The 12,453-nt window shown below is 40.5% G+C and overlaps 1 protein-coding gene across 3 annotated transcripts in view; it reads right to left on the minus strand.

Annotated features, from left to right (window-relative positions):
* The window catches only part of bigmax (helix-loop-helix-leucine zipper transcription factor bigmax), an 80,219-nt gene that overhangs the window by 30,522 nt on the left and 37,244 nt on the right, over positions 1-12,453 (minus strand). For all 3 annotated transcript variants that reach the window (XM_067156046.2, XM_067156055.2, XM_067156041.2), the window contains exon 4: positions 4,661-4,828. In XM_067156046.2, the coding sequence (XP_067012147.1) occupies positions 4,661-4,828 (168 nt within the window). The remainder of the gene's footprint in view (positions 1-4,660; positions 4,829-12,453) is intronic.

Here is a 12,453-nt window from a genome sequence, read left to right on the forward strand (position 1 = left end):
GGAAACAGTTGCTGATAGTGGAGGATGACACCTGCTTCCAGGCAGCCGAAACAAAATCCATGGCTTGTAGCAAATTAATGGAGAGAGGTTCATTTCCTGCATCACTCAGTGTTATTAAATGTTGAACCAGCAATTTTCTATAATGCACTTTGAAATTTGCAATGATGCCCAAATCGAGCTGTTGTAGAATACTGGTACTGTACGAGGGAAAAATTCCACTCGGACATTACCCAGAAGGATTTGAGGTGGATGTGCTGCACATCGATCCATAAGAAGAAGGATATTCTTCTGTTTCTTTTTCATTTTAATGTCCAGTTTTTCAACCACTGTTCCATTCTATTCTTATTCCGCAGGTTTTGTTTTCAGATCCTTAAAACACCTCGGATTCTTCGATTTTCCTATCACGAGTGGAGGAAGTTTGTCAGATCCATCTGCATTGGTGGCGAGAAGTAGAGTTACACAAATTTCACTTTTCTTCCCTCCATGGCATGAGTCACCTTTTTCAGCTAATGTTTTATTTTGAAAGAGATTGTAGAATAGGCCGGTCTCATCACAACTGTAGATGTTTGGAGAATGATAATCACTTACGATACCCGGCAGAACCTCTTCTTTCCAGTGTTGCACCATGACGTCGTCCACAGATTTTCACCGCAAATTGTTCTCCCTGTGATTCCATAACGATCTTTAAATTCTTGCAACCATCCTCATGAAGCCTTGAAAAAAGCAGTGATACTCATCATTTTAGTTAAATCTATCGCCTTTGCCTTCAGCATGTCTCCACTAATTGGTAGAGCTGCAGCCCACTTTTGCTGGAACCATGTGTAAAAATGCTTTCTCCAAATCTACGTACCTTCCTTCTTGCTGACGGCTGTACTTTGCTGATTTTGAACCCAGTTTTAAGAACTCATCCAAAATAGTGTTTCTTTTACTGATGACTATACATAACGTTGTATAAGCAATCCCTAAGTCTGAAGCAGTTTTTCAGCTAATGTTTTATTTTGAAAGAGATTGTAGAATAGGCTGGTCTCATCACAATTGTAGATGTTTGGAGACTGATAATCACTTACCATCCACTTCTCGTATAACTTTTCCTTTTTCTGTTCACCATGGCTAATCAAAAGCAATGAATGACAAACTACTGTTCAACAGTAAACACCAGATCCCGGCATCGTAGACATTTTACTTCTCCGTTGTTCCCACGAAAGACATTCTCATATTCAAACAAATTTACTGTATTTTCATTTGTTTCCGCACCAAAACTGCCCACTTTGCTTATAATGTATCTTAATCTTTGGCGGCGTGTCAAAAACGACAAAGGTAAGCTGCCAATAAGTAAGGGTCAACAATGTCACTCGGCGAAACTCTGTGTTCTGTTTCAGCACCGAAACCCGATCGCTCTACTTCCTCCTACGCCGACAAAGAGGAAACTTCGTAAGTACAGTAGTTTCCTTTTAAGAAGTACATTCTCATTGCCATTACGCAAAACTCAGTTATATTTCACTGACACTTAATACGTGTAACAGCGAATTACGTATAAACGGATTACGTATAAATAAGGTTTAATTAACACGCTTTTAAATTATATTTTGCCGGGGCCTAAAGGAAATTACGTACAAATACGAATTATGAAGAACAGAGTTACGTATAAAGCAGGTTCAACTGTACATATATACTCTCAGTGAATTATATACATTATAGACAAATTCACACTTATCAAAAAAAAGGTCTATACTACTTTTGCCCAGAAATTGGCGACATCCAGTGCATTTTCTTCTGTTGCCTGAAGTAGATCTTGTACTGTGCATGTTTTAGGGCACCTACTACACTGCAACAAATGAGACGTTGTCTGGATTGCACCGCACTCACACAGTGAGGACTCGATGTTGAAACCTCACTTCTGCAGGTTGCTTTTACATCTTGTCACACCTGCCCGTAATCTGTTCAGTGATCTCCAAGTACTCCATTTCTCCATGTGACCAGGTGGTAGTTCTTCACTTGGTATCAGCCATTCTTCGGAGCGTGTGCAGCTTGCGCACCACATATCAATTCGGGGTTGCTGAGGTGTCCCGTTAAGAGCCTCTGTTGTTCTGAGGAAGCTTTTTCTTGATTTGAGTCTTGGAGTAACTGGCCTGTATCCATACAGAGGGTGAGCTTCAGATGTTTCCGCTTCTTCCTCTCGTTTTTTGCTGCAACCTCTCGACGGATATCAGGAGGGGCAATACCAGCAAGACTGTACAATTTGTCCAAAGGAGTAGGTTTTAGACAGCCGGTAATGATGCAACAGGTATCGTTTAGAACAACATCTACCTTCCTGGCGTGACTTGACTTGTACCATACTGGGGATGCATATTCCGTTGCAGAGTAACATAGAGCAATGGTATTGGAATGTGCCCCCCAGGTAGTACCCATTATCTTCCTTATAATATTATTTCTGGCTGCCACTTTTTGCTTGGTGTTCGAACAGTGTTTCTGGTAAGCGAGAGCATGATCAAGGGTAACTCCAAGATATATTGGTGTGATGCAATGTTCTAGTGTGGTTCCTTCCCAAGTGATTTTGAGAGTTCTGTTGCCATTTTATTTTTGAGGTGGAAGGCACAAGCCTGGATTTTACTGGGGTTCGGTCTCAGCTGATTCTCCTTGTAGTAAGCAGACAGCAGATCATTTCTGCTCAATAGCGTCAAAGCAGGTGTCTTGAGTGGTAATGGCACAGTCATCTGCATAGATAAAGCTCTGTGTTCCTTCGGGTAGCGGCTGGTCACTGGTGTAAATGTTGAACAATGACGGAGAGAGCACACTTCGCTGAGGTAATCCATTCCTCTGTGATCTCCACCTGCTTCTTTTCCCCTGAAATTCAACAAAAAATCTTCTATTTTCAAGGAGGTTCCTTATGAAGCAGGTAAGCTGGTAGTCATTTGTAGCATTGTATTACGAAGTACTGTATGTTCTAATTACTATGCCATTAACGAGCAGTGCTCTTAAGATCCATGAAACATAAAATATAACATTCACAAGCCAGTAAAGTAACACACGTCATTGGCTAATCCATAGCAACTGTTCAAATTTTGAAGCAGCAATACACACCTCAAGGTATCGAATCAAATCAGTCTGTATTAACAAACAACTTGCATACAGAACAGACTCCAGATGACACCACAGAAAAACATTAAGGAATTTAAATAAGGAGACCTGGCATGACATTGTATGGAACCATAAGGACCACTCCAATGGTCTGGTCAAGTTGTGCTTAAAAACTGCTGCCCAGTCCTACCTTCATGTGCCTGTGTTCCATCTTCATTGAACTATATTCTTTGAAAACAAATTTAAGTCATCTATTAGTTCCAGAAGGGCATTCCACAGGTGGGTAAGGTAAGCGTGTCGCAAATCCGTCAGGTAGTATGTACAGTCCTATGATGCGTCTTTCTAAAATTCCAGCCCACACATTTACTGACCAGCGATGCTGAAAGATCCTTTCACGTTGGACATGAGGTTTGGCAGGAGCCCCGTAATGGGCACAGTGGATATTGAACATTTCTTCATTTGTAAATTTGGCCTCAGCACACCAGAGTACAAACGCAATAGTTTGGGTCCTGATAATGGTGTTATAGGAGCTCGCCCACAGAATTCTATCCTCAGCTGTCAATCATCTTGAATGTTGCACCCTTATGAAATGGGAAGGGTATACATTGGAACCTCAATTCTCCGTTTTTGGAGGGACCACGGGGAAAAAAAAAAAAAAAAAAGTACAACACGGGAAAACAGAAAATCCAGGAATGAATGAAAACCATCAACAATTAGGCTAAACATCACAAAAATGATGTACTGTATGTATAATTATAATCTTACAAACACTCCTAAACCAAACCAAACCAAACTACAGCCCCAATGGTCCTTCGCCTACCAAGCGACCACTGCACAACCCGAAGGCCTGCAGATTACGAGGTGATGCACGGTCAGTGCAACGAATCATATCTGCTGTTATTCCTGGCTCTCTGGACCGGGATCACCATCTCGTCATTAGATACCTAATTACCGGAACACAAGATTGATTGCTGTCTGCTGTATGAATGTTGACACACACACCCAGCAACATGAGGATGGATGGTGTCATGTATTAAAACAAAGTTTTCTCCAATATAGGGAGCAAAAGGGATTGTGTTCACTGTGCATTTAGTGCCCTGTTTTTGTGCGTCTGGGCATGAAAAGCGAGTAAATATTTCAGTTACAAATTCTTGCTATAATAGACTTTTACTGTATGCTCCTATTTTTTTCTTTATTTTTTTAGGATTTGCTTTACGTCGCACCAACACAGATAGGTCTTATGGCAACAGTGGGATAGGAGAGGCCTGGGAGTAGGAAGTAAGTGACCGTGTCGTTAAGGTACAGGCCCAGCATTTGCCTGGTGTGAAAATGGAAAACAATGAAAAACCATCTTCAGGGCTGCCGACAGTGGGGTTTGAACCCACAATCTCCCGAATGCAAGCTGATAGTTACGTAACCCAAGCTGCGCGGCCACTTGCTCGGTCATGCTCCCATTAAAAGGCAGACAAATCTATATAAACCAACACAAAGTCAATAGTTACTGTAACATGGCAAAGACATTACAACAAAATTCTGCACTATTTCCACCCAGCATATTACAGCTTGAACAATATGAGCTTACCACACGAAATTTAGTGTCATCCGACACTCGCATCTCTGTCTGACCAGGCTGGTTTTGATGAGCCTTCACAATCTGCTCATAGTTAGTCTGCATGATGCGCAAAGCCACCACCTCTTTTCTCAAGGAATTTCTTTCTTCTTCTTGCTTCTTCTTTTGCTGCTGCAGAAACTGTAGGGAGAGTAAAGAAAAAACTTGTTTTAATAAAGGAAACAATGAATATCAATGTGCATATGAGTACATTTGCATTACAGACTGTTCCTCAAAGTTTGATCTTCCACTCTTTGAACCAATTAAGTCTCTCCATCAAACTTTACTCATACCAAGTTCATCTCGAGGTGGTAGCATAAAATCTTCCCACTTTCACAAATACACAAATATCAAAGTTAGTTTTTATGAACTAAGACCCATTTAAGCAATGCAGAACTCAAAACTCAGTCAAACATTTAACATTTACTAACAGGCAATGAACTGGCGGATAAACTAGAAAGAAAAAAAACACCAGTACCTACATGAGAACCAAATCTCTGGCAACTAACTCAATCACGAAGATAATCACAAATGGAAGAAAGAAAACACCAACTTATCATCACCATCATCATCATCATCATCATCATCATCATCCATCATCATTTCCCATTATCCAGCTGTAGCCAGGTAGGGGCAAATATGGTTCCTCTCCACTTTCTTCGGTCTTTCCACCACTCCTCATCCAACACTGTGTCCCAGTCCAGGTTTCTTTCTCTAATACTGCGTTGGAGTGACCTTCCATCTCAACTGTGGTCGTCTGCAGCCTCTCCTCCCTTGCATTTGCATTTCCATCACCTTTTTTGGCATTCTTTCATCACTCATTCACTTTATGTGCCCAAACCATATTAGTAGGCTCTTATTCCATCATTCATTTTTTCCACTCCAATTTCTTCCTGGATTTTCTCATTCCTTATTTTGTCTCTGCTACTGTTCATGCACTCGAGCGATTATACTGAATGTGATGAATCATCTTCAGTATAGATTTTTCGCTATGTGCACTAGCGAGCTCTCTCGTCGATATTTGAACTTGAAGGCGATATTGGAGACGATTAGTAACACTCGTCGACTGGTGTTCTATAAGCACAATTCAAAATGAAAGAGGACTTTCATAATAAAAGCGTGAATAATATGCCCGATAGGAGTAGTTAACTCATTAGAAACATAGGCTGAAGTAAACGATAGTTTAATTTTAAAACTATGTACTGAAATTAAGCAAAAATGTAATACACCTCAAGATACAGCACAGAGTGGATGACCGATTTCAGAGGTTAGTTTATTCAGTAAAACCTCATTAAGCGTTTCTGCAGGGGACAAGGAAATATGTGTTAAGTGAGAAAACGTACTATTGAATACACGAATAAAAACTATCCAACAGGAATATATAAACACTTCATATGGTTTTCTCCAACATGCGTGCATTTTAAGTCGTGTATGTACGGGTACAGTGAAAGATATAGGCACCGTGCAGATAGATCGAAATGCTACTACTAGCGCTACATAGTGGCCCGTTCTGAAACAAGAGGTGAGGCGTAGCACGAGAGTCTCAGTACAACATGTGTGACATTCGAAGAAGTTGCTGGTTTAAAGCGATTCAATTCGGGGATCTAAGTGAATCATCATGCAATAAAGTAAGAAACCTTGTTGTCATTGGCCACGTGAACGGCGTTGAAGAGTTAATTTTGAATGGTTTCGGATACTTCACAGGAAAAGTCACCCGACAAACGTCTGTCACTTTGCCGCCTTATATCGTGAAACTTGAGGTAGGCAAGGTGTAGTTAGGTAACAGTTTATAAAATTTATTTAGTAAGGATTGCTTAATGCATGTTTGCTAAGTTTTACGCATTTATATTTTGTGTTCAGGTTGATTAGAATCGTAATGTCTCTACCAGCAAATGTTTCTGTCCTGCCGGCGCCAGAGGATCTTGCAAACACTTAGCTGCGGTAGTGTATTATATAAATAATGAAAGTGTTGCCTCCAAAACAGACTGTCCGCAACAATGGGGAAAACTGAGCCCAAAAATAATGTCAACAGAAAAATGTAGAAAAGGCAAACTCGTAGAACTGTTCGGTAAAAAGACTTTGGAGACATCTCTTCCCCCCTTCGAATTAACTGAGGATATTTTAAACACATCCCTTGCAGTCTTCGTACAACGCTTCGAGCAGAAGCAAGTACTGAAATCGAACAATCGTGCAGGGCCGTAGTGGCCTCATCGATAGATAGGGTAGAGAATGATGTCGAGAGAGAAGACTGTGAGGAAATTGTGACACAGCTATTACTCGTACATTTGCAAATCTCTAACGACGTGCACCTGCCAGACATACACACCTTTTGCACTGTGAATGACGAAATGTTTTTTATCAGCAAAATGCAGGTTGGTACAGATTATATAATTAAAATTTCCTTGGACACACTATATGAATCAGGAAGCCTTCGATGGTTTCCAGAAAGAAGAATATCTGTTAGCACGAAAGCATATCGGATCAAAACTAGGCGACATAACCTTGATAGCTCTCGCATTTGTAACTGAATCTCCAATTGGGGGAGCTGCTTTGAACAATCTTTCTTACGGAAGTAAAATGGAAAGTGAAGCAATAGAATGTTATGGAAGTTCATTTGGTGTTCGTGTTATTCGATGTGAGTTAATAATCCACAAGAAACAACCTTGGATTTGTGGATCTCCAGATGGCATAGTTCTCGAAGGAAATGTAGCTGACAGCGTGTTAGAAGTTAAATGTCCATCTTCCTGTAAAGATAAACCAATAGTAGATGAGTCAGGAAATGTGCGAGTACGTTATCTTTACTTTGACGAGCAAAATAATACACAGTTAAGGACAAGTCATATGTATTAAATACAAATACTGATGTACGTAACTGGCTTGAGAAAATGTGATCTATATGTATATGGTAAAGCACAACAGTAGACAATACATATTTATCAGGACAATAAGTATGTCGAGGAATGTCTCACCAAAACGACTTTAAGTTCCGTTTCAGTAATTACTTGCCAAAAATTAGCGGTATTCCTAATAATAATTATTATTTATTTGTCAATTCTTGCTTGTTGAACGTTGAACAGATCCAAATGTAAACAAAGAATATATAAAACAAAGTGATGGTAGAATAATTCTGAAACTATTCTTTAATTATTGCAGGTTGCAAATTCGTAACACGCAACACATATGCACGATGTCATCCATGTGTGGAAAAAGTTCTGTTGGCAATTTCTGTAATATATTGTATATTTTGATTCTTTGAATACACCTTTCTACGTGAATTCTAACACTCGCAATATTGTCCTACTCTCAACTTCTTCAGCTGTTAATCTCTTGTCATGTAAGAACGATTATGACACCGCGGCCAGATAAGTTAGTTCTGATGCCAGGAAATCCTTCATCAGCCATGACCTCGTCGCCAGGTGGAAGGAAAGTTAATAAACCCCTGTCGGTTGTTATGAATAGGTCGCTAGCTCTTCCACCGTAACATTTAAGTTTAAAGGCGATCACACCTCTACGCGTGATTGCAATTAAAACTTCTGCAGAGTGGCAACCCTTGTATTGAGAATGAGAATAGAAATACATTCTCTGATCTACTTGGGGGGCTGTTCAACCCTAAATTCCGTGCAGTTAATAATGACTCGACAGTTACCGTAATTTCTCTTAAATACTGGAGGCATTGTTTCTTGAACACTTTCCTTACTAGGCCAGAACATGAAATGTTTCGTACGCAGTGCCAGTTGCATAAGCACGGTTGTAAAAATACGTGAAATTATTGTCCTGTGAACTCCGAATAGCACTCTCAAAGCAGAATAGGACAGTATGGTTTTCATTTTCACTAGGAAAATCGATAATCTGGTTTCTTTACATAATTTAGAAACGTTCCAGTTTGTTAATAACGCAAGCAGCAAGGCAAAGACGTTGAAGTTCACACCTGTTCAATCACGCATTTGTGTATTGTTCCTTAGGGACCTGTTGCCTTGGAAACCTGGACCCTTGATGTCTGCATGATCGTCTTCCGTTCCACACATTTATCATGTTTCGTAATGTTCCCTCCCAGACAGAAATTAAGTGGAAAACATGCTTGTGTATTTACGTTGTTTTCATTTATTGAACAAGAAAACATGAAGTCTGAACAATGAAAATCAGATGCATCTGTTCCCACGGATGCATCCTTGGTTATGTTACTTGGGCAAACTGTACTTGAAAATTTTCCGTCTGATTCTTCCTTTTTTAATCGCTTGAGTTGTCTGCGAAAGTGCTGTCAGCTGGGTCCCGGCGGCACATTCCTCTTCTTGTATTCATCCGGAAATATTGTCGGAACATTGGCTGGACTTAGTGGGTGTCCAGATCTTCTGTTTCCGATGAAATGTGCACTACATATTCTTGAGTAAGTCGTAGGTTGCCAAAGTGATCCATCAGTGCTAAAAATTAAAACCGAAATTAAATTAAATCGGATCAATTGAACTTATTGCAAACATGTGCAGTACGTATGTGTAGACCTACTTACTTCGTTCAGTTAACTGCTTGTAGCCATCGCCTCCTTCGGTCCAGTTCTATCGCTCGTTTTGGAAAACAATAAAATTGTACTTCACTTCCCGTATTTCCGTAAGTATTGTATTGGAACATCCGATAACACAACAATTGCGTTTACTTGATCTCCTTTTCTCTGCCATTATCATCGAAGTAGCTACACGCTCAGTCACAACAGATCAGCTACCGCGAGTCTGGAGTCTGTCTCACGTGTTGTTCTCCGCCCGGCCGCTAGAGCGACACGCACGGTGCCTATAGGCTATCTACCGTATCTATAGATGTGATGAGAGTATAGAAAGGCGTGAAAAAGACTAGAGAACAAATATGAAATCCTTTTCCACTGTGGCTTATTAAATTTAAGAAGTGTATTAAAAGGTGTGTGAAATACCTGACAACAAATATAAAAACATTTGCAGTGGGGCCCCATGAAAGTATCAGTGCATTATTGCAGATCACACTCTTCGACCATGAATTATTTGCAGGTTAAACTCGGCCATGTGTGAGAGAATGACTGACTGACTGACTGACTTGAATGCAACAACACTTCGACTGACTCGAATCAAAACTCGACGGTGTGAGTTTCAACATACGCGCCAATGTTGAAAAATGTGGATGTCTGTCCACTTCCTGGATTTGTCCTCATTAATAAAAGATTTCACGACTTTTCCAGTATCTAAAACAAGACTAATATGCACCATGCTAGTCAACATCACACTGTCATGTTCCTAATTCTTACGTAGTTAGGTTAGGCGACCGAATAAGAAAACTGAAAAGTTTGCCACAGAAGCCACTGGAGTGACACTACTCCAATTCTTCAAAATAACACAGAACATCTGCGTTCACGTTTCGGAATTAGAAAAATAACTTACGAGTAAGCCGAGTATGGAAATCTGCAAAAATGCAAGTTTTGAACAAATTGATTACAGTTAATATGGATTGTAATTTGTGCAGGGGCTTTCCCAACTTTTATGAAAACTCTGATATAACAACAATCCGCTATAGTGAGTAAATTTTTCACCATTATGAATTCTCTCTGTAATGGACTTCTACTGTATTTTATATATATTACATATTTAAAATCATCTGGCAAATATTATCCAGCTGTAGGCATTTCCTGATGGATGCAGTACTTTTGCATCGACCTCTAAGCACAGGTCAGAGCAAAATGCAGCTTCCACAAAAGTCCCAGTCTCATCTATGGCTGTAACAATATGGAAACTGCTGGGGTTTGGGTGCTGCTGAGTATTGACATTCAGAACACGACTAGTGCATCTGTATGTTGTGAAAGGTCAAAGGCCGGTCGTGTTGCAGTAACACTTTCTGGCATGCTGAGAAAAGCAATGGCAAACTATCTCACTCCTCACCTTACTTAATACGCCTCATTTTGGCCCTGCCATAGGTTTTTTGCAGTTTCCCTATAACCACATAAATTCTGGAGATGTTATTTGAGGATCCAACCAGCCTTTGGGCTGATGACCTAACCGAGACAGGTGAATTTGAAGTCTTCATGATTATGCAGGTGCTGCATACTAAAGTTCTGTCATGAGTCCAGCTAACACACTGATCATACAACAACTGAGGGCAGCTTTCCTTGGCAAGATTTTCTTGTGCCACTTCTACATCTAGGAGAAATCTCAAATACAGTGGATTCCCGAAGTACTCATCATTAAACTAAATCCCCCATTAACAAAATCAATAGGTTGCAGAGTTAAGGGTGATTTCTGACATCAAATATCTCTGCCATTCAGGTCAGATTTTACACGTTTGTAGCTTCCTATGAGGATCGGTGGTAGAGCGTTGGCTCCAATTCCAAAATTGGGAATTTTAATCTGGCAGGGGATGGAGGGTAGATGGAGGTCAATTTAGTACACACAGTCACAATCTCAACATGTAATTTAATTATTTTATTTTTATGAAGCATTGAGTGACATCGCAGTCAGGGTAAACAGCAAGGATAGGATAGTCCTAATGGGCTATTTCAATGCAACAGTTAGAAATAGAACTGAAGGATACGAAAGGGTGATTGGTAAATGTGGGGAAGATATGGAAGTTTGTTGGACTTCCACGCTAGTATGGGTTTAGCAGTTATGAATACACTCTTCAAGCATAAGGCTATTCACCGCTAAACATGGGAGGGTAGGGGCACCAGATCTATAATAGAATATATCTTAACCGACTTCGAATTCAGGAAGTCTGTTAGGAATGTACGGGTGGGGGGATTTTTCAATGACACAGACCACTATCTGATCTGTAGTGAACTAAGTATCTGTAGGCCTAGGATAGAGAAAGTGACATCTGCCTGCAAACGAATAAGGGTAGAAAATCTCCAGGATGAGAAAATTAGACAGAAGTACACGGATATGACTAATGAGAAGTTTCGAAGCAAGCTCGGTATATAGAAAGAGAATGGGTGGCATACCGGGATGCTGTAGTAGAAACAACAAGGGAATGCCTAGGAATAACTGTGTGTAAAGATGGGAAAAAGTGACATCTTGGTGGAATGATGAAGTGAGAGCAGCTTGTCAACGTAAAAAAGAAGGCTTATCAGAAATGGCTTCAAACAAGGACCAATGCAGACAGGGAATTATACACAGATGAAAGAAACAGAGCGAAACAAATAGTTCTTGAATCCAAAAAGAAGTTGTAAATAACCTGGAAAGGCTAAGTCAGGCAGCAGGGAAACCTTTCTGGATAACACGTCTGGACGAAACTCTGCATAATGCACACGGCCTAACCATCCAAAAGCTGGTTCTATTCCTGTGATTATAAGATCTGCGGCCATGAAAGCCTTTTTTGATATTGTATCTCCAATGGGGGAGCATTTTTTAAACGGAGAAATCATTTCTCCTTTAGCAGGTTAGCAAACTTGATTTGCTAACACAGCGGGGCCACACACTTTGGTCTGCCACTGCTAAGCAGAGTCCTGGAGGGGCGTGCCATTCCAGCTGATGAGTCCAAATGGCACGTCTGGACGAAACTCTGCATAATGCACACGGCCTAACCACCCAAAAGCTGGTTCTATTCCTGTGATTATAAGATCTGCGGCCATGAAAGCCTTTTTTGATATTGTATCTCCAATGGGGGAGCATTTTTTAAACGGAGAAATCATTTCTCCTTTAGCAGGTTAGCAAACTTGATTTGCTAACACGGCGGGGCCACACAGTTTGGTCTGCCACTGCTAAGCAGAGTCCTGGAGGGGCATGCCATTCCAGCTGATGAGTCCAAATGGCACGTCTGGA

The sequence above is a fragment of the Anabrus simplex genome, chromosome 1 (genome assembly GCF_040414725.1).
Source record: "Anabrus simplex isolate iqAnaSimp1 chromosome 1, ASM4041472v1, whole genome shotgun sequence".
NCBI classification, from domain to species: Eukaryota; Metazoa; Arthropoda; class Insecta; order Orthoptera; family Tettigoniidae; genus Anabrus; species Anabrus simplex.